Raw genomic sequence first — 12412 nt, 5'->3', positions numbered from 1 at the left:
GAATGAATTCCAGGAGGAGAGGATCATTGTTGGCCATGTTGAAGGTTGCCTACCACAATAATAAAAGAATCAGAATTGACACCCAGGAATCAAAGCCTGTGGGACATCATGTAGAGAGGCCCACCAAGAGTTTATGTATATTGATCTGAAGTTCAAAAGGTTTGGATAGGAGATAGAGGTTTAGAGGGTATCAACACATAGATAGTAGTTAAAACCATGGGAAGAATAAGATTGTCCAGGCAGAGCATATATAGAGTGCTAAGGACAGAAACTGGGCATGATTGGCATTTGGTGTGCCTACAGAGGAAGTTGCATAGGAGTCTGAGATGGACTGATCAGAGACAAGAGAGCAGAGCTGTGCTCGGAAGAACTCCGAAGTCCTCAAATGTGAGGGGTGGTGATGCTCAGAGAAGATTTGCTTCAAGAGTCTTATCCTTAGAGGAGAATGCAAAGCTCAGAGGAAAATGGGCAGCTGGCAAATGTCACCAGCCCCAAAGGACCAGGGTCTCCCAGCCACCGCTGAAGTCCTCCTTGAAGCGTGGAAAGCCCTGGAACCTCAGCAGTTGGGTACTATGTAGGTTCCATTCCCAACCACCTTGTTGCTCGGGACACAGACTCTAGGGCAGCTCAGAAGCAGCACAACTCACCATCGACTTCCCAAGCTGCAGGGCAGGAGGCTGGAGCTGGAAGACCAGCATCCACCCCACCCCTGGCTCAAGGGAAGGGAAGACTAAACCCAGGGCAGCTGAAGGACCTGCCCAGACCAAGGCCAGTGGTAAGCTGGTAAATGGTTAGTAACTGGCTCTGGCAGAGGATGCGGGGGAAAGGGCCCAGACTTGTAGCATTTGCCTATTTCTATGGTTAGATACTCCCACCATGGGATGAGGATCAAGATGGCAGAGTAAGAGGATGTGGAGCTTACCTCCCCCTATAAATACATCAAAAACACATCTACGTGTGGAAAAAGTCTCACAGAAAACTAACCGGAAACTGGCAGAAGAACTCCTGTGCAACTAAGGCTGCAAGAAAGATTCCCATGTAATCAGGTAGTGTTACCGAGTCTAAGCTCGCTCTGCTTGTCGCACGACACGGCAATAAATCGGGAGATGAGGTGCTGAGGCAAGGAATACATAAAGTCGGCAGACCAAGAAGATGGCAGACTAGTGTCTCAAAAAACCATCTTATCGGGGTCTGGACGCCAGTTTCTTTTATAGAACAGAGAGGGGGAGGAGGTAAGGAAGTAAAGTAAAAAGGCCACACGTTTTGCAAATATCCCCTGGAATGCCCAGCCTCGGGGAGGGGATGTGTTAATTTCTTCTTTCTAGCAGCCATTCCCAGGTGGACAGGGTTGGGATGTTTCCCTGAACAAAGGCACTTTGGTTTAACATTCAGGCAGAGGGGCAGGGTTCCCTGAGGCAGGCCATTGTATAGACAGTATCCTTTCAGTGAACAATTAGCAACAAAAAGCAAACAAAGTAAAGAAGCAGGGCTTCCCTGGTGGCTCAGCCTGCTGAGGCAGGGGACACAGGTTCGTGCCCAGTCTGGGAGGATCCCACATGCCGCGGAGCGGCTGGGCCCGTGAGCCATGGCTGCTGAGCCTGCGCGTCCGGAGCCTGTGCTCCACAACGGGAGAGGCCACAACAGTGAGAGGCCCGCGTACTGCAAAAAATAAAATAATAATAATCATAAATAAAGTAAAGAAGCAGATCCAACATGGAGTCAGGGTTGGGTCTTCCCTGTTACAGTAGGATGGGAAGAAAGGCATCGGGTGGAGACCTGTGACTTTGGGAGGGGACTAAGGAAAAGGGATATCGCACAGGTGGACACTAGCCCTGAGGAGTGATCAGGTCGAGCCACACACTGGGCATTCGAGTCCTGGGGTCCTACGCAGAAGGATAAGCCCCTTTGGCTGCTTGGAGGACCACTGGGACAGATAAAAAGGCTGGAGGAGCCTAGACTCCACTTGAGAGGAGTGCGCAGGTGCTGGTTTGCCATCAGACACGGTGGAGAGAGGTCTGCCCTAGCGGCTGCCTCCTTGCTATGCTCCCCAGTCTGAGCTAAGAGAACAAACACCCTGGCCCCACTTATTCCACACCACAGCTTGGCAATGGACCTAGGGCAGCCAGGACCTGGGAAAAGACTTGATCTAGGGATGCCTAGGTAACCCAGGGGCTTGGGGTGTGGTCCAGGAGGGGCAGCAGTGGCCATTGTTGGCACTCACTCAAACAGCACCACAGAAGCAGTCCAGACTTCTCATGGCAGCCCAGCCACTTAAACCACTATGACCCTCAGTCCCAGCCTGGTGAATGCGCTGGCCCCAACCACTCCATACCGTAACTTTGCATTAGATGTGGGATGGCCACAACTGGGGAAAAGACATGACTTTGGGCTGCTTCTGAGCAGAGCTGTAGATGCCTACAAAGGCAGCACATTGAACATCTGTAACCACACGAGCCCCATTTACTTCACCACTCCCCTCCTTTGAGGCAAAGGCTTCAGTGCCGGGAGGAGTAAAAACATACACTTAAAGAGAACAAAGCCAGCCTGACTCCAACCCTCAGGGCTCTCGCTCCAGCAACTCGGAGCAGAGCCCACCCCTGACAGTGTGGTGACAGCCACTGAACAGAGAGGAAGTCCCACCTCACACCGTGCACAGGCTCTAGCTCCTCCAGCACCAGTCACACCCCCTATCAAGGTGATAGTGGCCAGCACACCCTGAGAAAAGATGTGGCTGGTGTCCGCATGAAATCCAGTCCTCACACCAGAGACACTGGGGAAACAGTCTACATAGGGATGCTCCCACATAAAAACACCTATTCAAGACTACAACAGTTAACTGTTTTCACCTAAATTCATAAAGTTAAGTAAAATGAAAAGACGGAGGAACTACTCTCTGTAAGGCCAACTGGCCCGAGGTAGGGGAACACAATCAGATTCACAGGTTGCATCAGACCGAATTCTCCGGACCACCCAGTTCCAGAAACTGCCCTGGAGACATTCCGGACCACCCAGTTCCAGAAACTGACCTGGGGACTTTGAACCCGGCCCAGCCTTCCCGCCTTTCGAGGGGCAGGACCAACGGTCCCCCAGGATACCCGAAAAGACCACCAAATAAGGAATACCCTGCGCCCTCCCAGATTCACCACAGCCCTTTCCCTTCTTCCCCTATAAAATCTTGCCCAACGCTCGCCCGGGTGCGACTTCTCTGGCCCCTTTCTCTCGGACCAGTGAACCTCGCCCGGGAGCGCTCCCTAATAAAGCTCACTTGAAGCTTTCCTCTGTTTCGCGGTGCCGTTTGTTAAGATCCGACCTTACACTCTCAATTGAAAGAGCAACAGAAAACCCCAGAAAAAATAATGAAACACATAATCAGTCTACCAGACAATGAATTCAAAAAGTTGGTAATAAAAATGCTGTGTTCATTATCTGCTACAAAACACTTGCAATTCACTTATGCTAGTTGGGTTTCACTTATCATAAAAAAAAAACCCTGCTGCTTTAAGCACCCTGGAAGGGGACAAAGAAACAAAAGATTAACGTGTTTCCCCGAATGATTTTGTTCCTATTTGAAGAGAGCAAACACATGGAGAAAATAAAAGAATGAGTAATGCTCGAGAATGCTGTGTTATTCTGATCATGGGAGCAACAGAGTTTTAAAGGGATTAATCACAGTAAGCTAGAAGAGTTGGGAAAAAACGTAGTGAAAGAGGTGAAATATGAGGATGATAGGTATGATGGGGCCTGATAATTGATTAGCCTGGATTCTGTGGAACAACCCCTGGTGAAATATTTTGTATTGTTGCCTCCATGGGAAGCACTAGAGTTCAAAAACTTAAGTGACTACTACAATCGTTAAGAATCCAATTTATTCCAAAGACTCTGAAGACAAGAGGCTACCCAATGTGAGCAAAAACAACCTTGCAGTTTTTGTCTATTCATTAAACTAGTTTTTACTGAGCACTGGATGTACCAAGCACTGCAGCGAGCTAGCCAGGCAGGGTTCCTGCCTTCACTGAGCTTATGTCTTCCAGGAGACGTTCACGTTAGAGTATCTGACTCACTCCACCACCACCTACTGAACACCTATTGTGTGCCACATACACATGATAAAAGTCCCTTCACATGTCACCCTGTTCAATTGCCTCAACAACCCTATAAAGTTAGCACCTGAGATTTCCAGTTCTGTCTTCGAAGGGCACCTCATCTACCACAGGTCCCTATGACAGAAGCTGCAAAACATTTTGCTGCATTAAAATGCTACAGGTCCCCAACTCGCAAAAAACTTTCAAAAGTAGGTATTGCACTACAGGAAGAAGCAGGGCTGGGGCGCCCGGGGCCAGGCGCAGCGGATCTCCCAGCCGACGAGACTCTACCAGCCGCTTGGTAGCTGCAGCCCCGCCCCTCCCTCTGGGCGCCCTTTGTCCCAAGCTCGCTTTCTGCGCATGCTTAGCGTAGTGACCCCGCCCTCCTTGGCGCCGCGATCGGAGCCATTTCGCCGCCGCTGCTGCCTCTGACTCCGTGCGTGTGGGTTTGCGTTCGCTGTGTGTCCGTCGCTAAGGCCGAAGCCACGGACCGTCCTAAGAGGGCTGTGCTCTCGGGTACCAGGAAGCGGACGCCGGTAAGGGAAAGACGTCCTTGTCACTCGTTGGGCCCCGCGGCTCTGCCGCCTGGCTTTGTTGCCAGGCGCGGGCGGCGGGGGCGGGGAGGGGGAGGGGAGCCGCCCCGCCGGGTTCCCGGATTGCGCGTTGCGTGCTGTTGGCCGCGCCGCGCTTGCGCTGTTCGGGGCCGCGAGGTGGCCCCCGGTTCTCCGCGCAGCTGGTCACGGTCCCGGCTCCGGAGCAATCAGACCCCACTTTCTCCTCCGTCTTGCTCGCGGCGTTGGCGCTGTCGCCCTCGCCACAGAGTGAAAGGGGGTGAATCGTCTGAGGGTGAGCCCGTCGAGGCGCCACCCACGCCTAGGGCCCATGCCACAAATACTGGGTGCTGTCCTGCGGGTGCTGTGGACAGAGTAAATAGGCACAGTCCTTGCCCTTCCCTCCCAGAGGTTGCGGTCGTGGCGCGGGGGTGGCAGTAGGGAAACAAATGTCTGCAGGTTTCGGTAAAAAGATCATGAGGAATTAGTGTAAAGGGAGGGAGCTACTTTAGATAGGGTGGCAAGGGCAGGCTTTTCGGAAGAGGTAGACCTCTGAGCCGCTCGGCCATCGGGCGGAGAATGCGTCAGCTGTGAAGACGCGGAAGAAAAGCAGAACTGCAGAGGCAGAAGGGATTAGTTAGTGTTTACTGGCAGGGATTGGAAAGAAACTGAAAGAAGGCCATGTGACTGGGGTGTGGTGAGAATTTAAGAGAAGAATGGATTTAGGGGTAGCCAGAGTGGAAATGGGAATTATTTAGGACGTTCTTGCCGTACTCCAGGTGGGCAGTAGTGGTAGCAGGGAGAAGGGAGAGAAGCGAATGGATTGGAGACATGTTTTGGAGGCAGAAGTGCCCAGTAAATCAGTAGTAGATCAGGACTACCTGGTTTGGATTTCTGGGTCCCCCAGTTAGGAGCTCTGTTTCCCGGGGCAGGTTATTCTTTGGCTCAGTTTACTCACCTGTAAAAAGGGAATAATAGTAATGTTTATCTATACAGTGTTGTAAGGATTAAGTAAAATAGTTCACATAGATGCTCCTTTAAGGATACCGACTGGCACATAATAAGGGCTCTACAAGGGATAGCTATGGAGGATCTTGAGGGACTGGGAAATTCCCAAATGGTGACGTGAGTAACTTGGTGGCTGGAGGTGCCATTTAGGGAGATGGGAACACTGGGATTGGCGGGAAGAGGAACAGGTTTGGGAGGAAATTTAAAATTCTGTTTGAGATCCCAAGTTAGCATTCAGATGGGTCCGTTAGTGCTGCAGTTGGATGAGCTTCATTTTGGAGCTTAAAGAGAAAAGACTGAACTTTCAATATATATTTGGGCATCATTAGCATATAGTTGATATTTAATATTATGGAGTTAGAAGAGACTACCGAGGGAGGAAGGAATTTGATAGTGTAGTCTTTCATATTTCATGCTACTCATTCACGCTGAGGGCTTGTTTTTTAATTATTCATGGTTGGAATTTGTAGATAGACATCATCAGCGTTCCACAGCTTTTCATTAATAGAATGTCCCCAGGGTTAACCTATGACTACAGAATAAATTTTTTATACTAGGGTGAGGTTGGATGACACAAGGCTTAGGTGCTAACAAAATGCACTAAACATTAACAGAAGACAGAGACAATGCTCTAGCAGTGGGGTTTCTTCTCACATCACAGCAAACTAAATTCGTAGCATATTTTCTCTGGTTCTTAATTTACTCTCAGATACCTTGCTTGTAACTCAGACTCAGGCTCCATATCTTTTGCTATCTTATAACCTGGAGTAGAGGGAGAATGCCAACAAGTATGGTATGTTGCACTTCAAAAAGACATAATATTCTCCAATTTTAATGAATAACAAGGCCTAAAGTAGAGATTTGGCACAGGAGATTTAAGTTCATTGATTACTGTTTCCAGTTTAAGTGCTGTATTTGGACTTACTAACATAATATATTGCCTACAACTTAGAGGGCAGTCTGTTACGAGACATAATCCAAATGAGGATAAACTATTGGATTTATATATAAAATGATTGATGACCATTTCTTAATATAGTAGTTTGGGTTTGAATTTAGACCTCCACAGTGGATAACTTAGAAAAGTTACTAAAACTTTCTATGCCCTAGTTTCTTCCTCTGTAAAAAGATGATATAGTAGGATCTACTGTGTATAATGTTATCTATCATTGTTGTAAGGATTAAATTAGTTGAAACACATAAAGTGCCTTTTGTAAAAAGTAGGACGTTCCATAAAATGTCTTTCAAGAAAAGATAAAAACCACTTGTAGTTACCTGAAGATAACGCTTGGGGGGATATGTCTTTTCCAGTCTTGATTTACCTATGCATACTTTTTGTGTAGTTTAGATCATACTTTAGTGTCCTGCTTTTTCTTATAACATGTCGTAGACTTTCCAGTTATGTCATTAAAATTTCTTCATAGGCAGTGTTAATAGCAGCATGATAGAATATCCTGTACTTAACCTAGATTTTCAGTAAATTCCAGGTTGGTAATTTCCAGTGTTTGTTCTTATAAATAATGCTGTTTTTAACTAACTTGTTTCTTAGGTCTGAAGAAGACACTTGAATCATGGGTGATGTAAAAAATTTTCTGTACGCCTGGTGTGGCAAAAGGAAGATGACCCCAACCTATGAAATTAGAGCAGTGGGGAACAAAAACAGGCAGAAATTCATGTGTGAGGTACTAAAAAAATACAGTTTACATTTATGTGACTTTTGAGGCTTATTTTATTATTAAAAGAACAATGTTTTCTGTTTGAAAATGTTAATGTGTTGTACGTTGGGGAATCTTCTTTACTGTGACTTGCTTGTTATGTCTACTTCATTATGAATCATTTTCAAGTGAGCATAACTGTTTTTTGGGTTTTTTGTGGCTGCACCACGCAGTTTGTGGGATCTTAGTTCCCCGAGCAGGGATTAAACCTGGGCCCCCTGGCAGTGGTAGTGCAGAGTCCTAACCACTGGACCTCCAGAGAATTCCCTGAGCATTACTTTTAAAACAATCTGATAGGTAAATTATTCTAATTAGAACGTGAATCTTCCACAGCTTCCACAGTACCAGTAGTGCAGATTAGAAAAGTTGGACCAACGGTTTGTAGTTTTACTAGTTCCAGTAGAAAGTATATCAATTCTTTTTTTTTTTAATTTTATTTTTTTATACAGCAGGTTCTTATTAGTTATCCATTTTATACACATCAGTGTATACACGTCAATCCCAATCTCCCAATTCATCCCACCGCCACCACGCCCCTCCCCACTTTCCCCCCTTGGTGTCCATACGTTTGTTCTCTACATCTGTGTCTCTGTTTCTGCCTGGCAAACCAGTTCATCTGTACCATTTTTCTAGGTTCTGCATATATGTGTTAATATGCGATATTTGTTTTTCTCTTTCTGACTTACTTCACTCTGTATGACAGTCTCTAGGTTCATCCACGTCTCTACAAATGACCCAATTTCATTCCTTTTTATGGCTGAGTAATATTCCGTTGTATATATGTACCACATCTTCTTTATCCATTTGTCTGTCAGTGGGCATTTAGGTTGCTTCCATGGAAAGTAGATCAATTCTTGATTGCTTCAAGTCAGAGTACTTTAAAATAAATACAAATAGAGAGCTTGTTCTTGGGTCTTATAAAGTCAGATTTTAATGTAGAACATTTCTGTTACATGAGACGAGATTGGGCACGTTTGGGGTGGTAATGGCCATAGACTGGAACATTCTGTTACGTGAGAAGAGAATATCTGAGCCACATAAGTTAACATTCTTGTTTTTGGATTAGTTTATTACTAGACAACACGAGTTAAGCTTTTTTAAATAAGACAACTGGTGAATTCTCTTGTGTGTTATTTTCAGTGTGTTTATAGAGTATATTTCCAACAGTTAACTGTAGTCTCTTAATGGACTAGTGAATTATGAATTTTTTAAATACCAGAATTACGCAGGTCAATCTCTCAAGGTATTTTTTTCTTGACTGTTAAAGGTTCGAGTGGAAGGATATAATTACACTGGCATGGGTAATTCCACCAATAAAAAGGATGCACAGAGCAATGCTGCCAGAGACTTTGTTAACTATTTGGTTCGAATAAATGAAGTAAAGAGTGAAGAAGTCCCAGCTATTGGGGTAAGTATGGCCAAGCACTTAGACATATGTTATAAGGTTATGCTAATCCAGTATGTATGGAGGCCCAGGGTGATAATTTTTCGATGTTGTTTTCAAATAGTATTTTAATGTGTTCCAGAGTGAACCTTGGCATTTTGTTTTCTCGGAGAACTAGGATGATTTCCTGAAGATTTGGATTTTATTCTCATTATGTACCTGACTTGTGGGCTTGGGAGATCCCTTTAATCTGTATGTCTTAAGGTTTTATATATTTCATTCATTCAAAACTGATTTTTCAGAGCCTGTTGTATTCTGTGTACTTACAAAGATAACATTTTAAACAGAATATAAAAATCAGTAACTTTTTAAAAATATTTATTAATTGGCTGTGCGGGTCTTAGTTGCAGCACGTGGGATCTTTAGTTGCAACATGCAGTATCCTTAGTTGGGCATGCGGGATCTAGTTCCCTGACCAGGGATCGAACCCGGGCCCCCTGCATTGGGATCTTGGAGTCTTAACCACTGGACCACGAGGGAAGTCCCAAAGTCAGTAACATTTTAAGATACATTTCCTCCCATTGACATTCCCTTAGATAGTAGAGACAAAATAGTATTTGGTACAATGGAATATCATTCTTGTGTTTTTGATACCATGATCATTTTAATTATATTGGGAGTTTGCAGCAAAAACCCCTTTCCAGTAATGCTTTTAAGAAATAAATTTGTCATTTAATTAAAAAATGAAAACTTGAATTTTCACAAAAATTCAGGTGGTGTTGATATTATAAAAAGATTCACATTATGATTTAAGTAGATGCCTTAGGTAGTACCCAGTTTTTATAAAACCTTTAGGAATAATCTATCAATTTTAACACTTTTCACTGAGTTTTTGTATTCTGACTTGCTTATAAAGGTAAAAATACATGGTTTTTTTCCTTCCATTGCTTTTACCCAGAAATTGAGTCTTACTTTCTAGTCTACTGTACCACTAGATAATTACAGGATTTTTAATTAGATTGGTTGAGCCATTTATAAAATGAAGGGGTTGGACAGGATGACCTTGAAGACTCTTTCTGGCTATGAAAAGAATGTTGCAAATATCTTTCAAATGTTTGAAGCTATTGGCCTTTGCTCCATCTGTTATGACCTATTCTGTTTCTTTTAGCCTCTTCCTCCCTCTGGTAGTGTAGGTCTGCCTGTGGCAAATTCTCTTTAATTCTTTTATGGAAAACTATTTTTATTTTACCTTCTTTCTTGAACATTTTCACTGGATATACAATTCTGAGGTGCCAGTTCTCTTTTCTTTCAGCACTTTAAAGATAACGTTCTGTTGTCTGATGAGAAGTCAGCAGTAATCAAATCATTTCCCCCTATATGTAATGTTTTCTTTGGTTGCTTTCATTTTTTTATCTTTGGTTTCTAGCAGTTTCAATGTGATATAACTATGCATGGTTTTCTTTGTACTTATCCTGCTTGGGGTTTACTGAAATTCTTGAATCTGTAAATTTATGTCTTTCACCCAATTTGGGAAGCTTTGGGCTATTATTTAAAAAAATTTTTTTTCTGCCTCATTTTTTGGTCTTCTTTTTCTGGGACTCTTATGTTACGTGTATGTTAAACTTTCCGATATTATCCCAAAGGTCCTGGAGGCTCTCTTCTTTTTCTCCTCTCTCTACTCTTCAGATTAGGTGATTTCATATATATATGTATGTTCAGTATATGTTGAAGATAATCAGTGTATTCAGGTTCACTGATTGCTTTCTCAGTTCCATTTTGCTGTTAAGTCCATCAGTGATTTTTTTTTCAGATGTTTTTTTCATTTCTAGAATTATCACTTTTTTTTAACAGATTTCATTTTTCTGATAGCATTTCTTACCTTTTCATTTATTATAAGCATATGTTCATAATATGACTGTGAATTTCCTTTATGTCACTGACCATAGTTATAATAGCTGCTTTAAAATCCTTGACTGCTAATGCTAACATCGGGCCATCTCAGCTTGGGCTCTGTTGATTTTGCTTTCTCTTGAGATTTCTCCTCTTTGTATGTCAAGTAATTTTGGATTATATCCTGGGCATTGTGAATACTATGCTGTGGAGACTCTAAATAATGTTATTCCTCCAAAGAGTATTTGTTTTGTTATTGTGTTGTTAAGCAATTAATTTAGTTGGACTCAAACTGCATAACACTATCTTTTGAGTGATAGCTCAAATCTCACTTCAGTTTTCTGATCCTACACTAGGAGGCTTGGAGTCTTTCCTGTATATATGTAGTTCAGGGGTTAGCCATAGATTTGGGGAGAGTTTATACACAGAATTTGAGATTGCTCCTTTCCTTTCCAGGATTCCTTTCGTACTTTATAGCAGCTTTGGTTTCCCCAAATTCTTATCCTCTGATATGTCAGGCCAGGAAGACTGGGTTTTCTGTTGAGTTTTAGCTGCCTCACATGGTCTTCCCTAGAGCTAAAAGGCATAATAAACAGGAATTATACCCTTGCTATTTCTTGCTTTCTCATTTCAAGTTCCTTCCAGAATCTGCCAGCTTTTGTTTACTTTTTAGTGCCTGTGTATAGTCGAGGGGGTTTTAGGGGTGTTTTAGTTCTTGTTTTTATTTTCCTAGAGCTCATGTTATCTGCAGGAGTCAGTCTAGTAGGAGCTTACTTGGTCATACCATAAACAATATCCTACTTTCAGTTTTTTCTTGTTAGCATTTTAGCACATTCAGATTTTTCCCATTAAATGCTCTGAATATGCATTTTCTGCTTTCTCCCTCACTTCTTCCAGCTACACTGGCCTTCTTGCAGTTCCTCAAATATGCTGGCATCTTTTCCACCTCAAGACTTTTGTACTTAACTATTCTTTCTGCCTGTAGTGCTCTTCCTCAGCCATCCTGTTTAAAATTGCAAATCTGCTGTTACACTGGTACTTCTTATTTCCTTTCACTGTTGCATTTTTCTTCATAGCACTTACTAACTTCTAGCCTGCTGCTTCTCGACTGGAAGTCATCTTGTCCCACAGGGATGTTTGGCAATTTGTGGAGACATTTTTGTTGTTACAACTGGAAGGGAGTGGTGGTGACACTGACATCTAGTAGGTGGAGGCCAGGGGTGCTGCCAAATATCCTACAATGCACAGGACAGCATCCTACAACAAAGAATTATCCAGCCCAAAATGTCAGTTATACTAAGATTGAAAAACCTGCTTCTAACCTAGTTTTTCCCCCTAGATCCTCATATTAGAATTAAATTCATGAGAGCAGAGGATTTTTTTGTCTGTTTTTAGTTCATTGCTGTGTCTCTAGCATCTAGAATAGTTCCTGGCCCATATAGCAGGCATTTAATATTTTTTGGTTAGATGAATGAATGAATGAAGAATGGATGAATTTGGAAAAATATTGTATCACAAGCCAGTCTTTACTTTTAGATACCATCTTTATTTCACCTCCCCATCCCTGCCAAACCCTGTTTGTGTCACTTCACTTGCGTTTTCACTCAACAGAATGCACTTGCCAAAAATGACCTGTTTCTAAATGCAAAGGATACTTAAATTTTTTTTATTTTTATTTTTTTTATTTTTTGCGGTATGCGGGCCTCTCACTGTTGTGGCCTCTCCCATTGCGGAGCACAGGCTCCGGGCGCGCAGGCTTAGCGGCCATGGCTCACGGGCCTA

The 12412-nt window shown here is 43.4% G+C and overlaps 2 protein-coding genes across 3 annotated transcripts in view; both read left to right on the top strand.

The window, feature by feature from the left end:
• Positions 1 to 7324, top strand: part of NPL (N-acetylneuraminate pyruvate lyase) — a 49375-nt gene extending 42051 nt beyond the window's left edge. Inside the window, exon 10 of the mRNA XM_029227358.1 lies at positions 7191 to 7324. Within this exon, the coding sequence (XP_029083191.1) occupies positions 7191 to 7196 (6 nt within the window). The 3' untranslated portion in view covers positions 7197 to 7324. The remainder of the gene's footprint in view (positions 1 to 7190) is intronic.
• Positions 4487 to 12412, top strand: part of DHX9 (DExH-box helicase 9) — a 54636-nt gene continuing 46710 nt past the window's right edge. The window contains exons 1-3 of one of the 2 annotated variants that reach the window (XM_029227349.1): positions 4487 to 4618; positions 7191 to 7323; positions 8624 to 8764. In XM_029227349.1, coding sequence (XP_029083182.1) covers positions 7213 to 7323; positions 8624 to 8764 — 252 coding nt within the window. In that variant the 5' untranslated portion in view covers positions 4487 to 4618; positions 7191 to 7212. Of the gene's footprint in view, positions 4619 to 7190; positions 7324 to 8623; positions 8765 to 12412 lie in introns of those variants that run through there. The other variant, XM_029227350.1, reaches the window with a different exon arrangement.

The sequence above is a fragment of the Monodon monoceros genome, unplaced genomic scaffold (assembly GCF_005190385.1).
Source record: "Monodon monoceros isolate NGI ecotype Baffin Bay Population unplaced genomic scaffold, NGI_Narwhal_1 Super_Scaffold_18, whole genome shotgun sequence".
Lineage (NCBI taxonomy): Eukaryota > Metazoa > Chordata > Mammalia > Artiodactyla > Monodontidae > Monodon > Monodon monoceros.
Note: the sequence above shows the minus strand (reverse complement) of the source record. Positions and strands in the feature narration are given on the sequence as shown.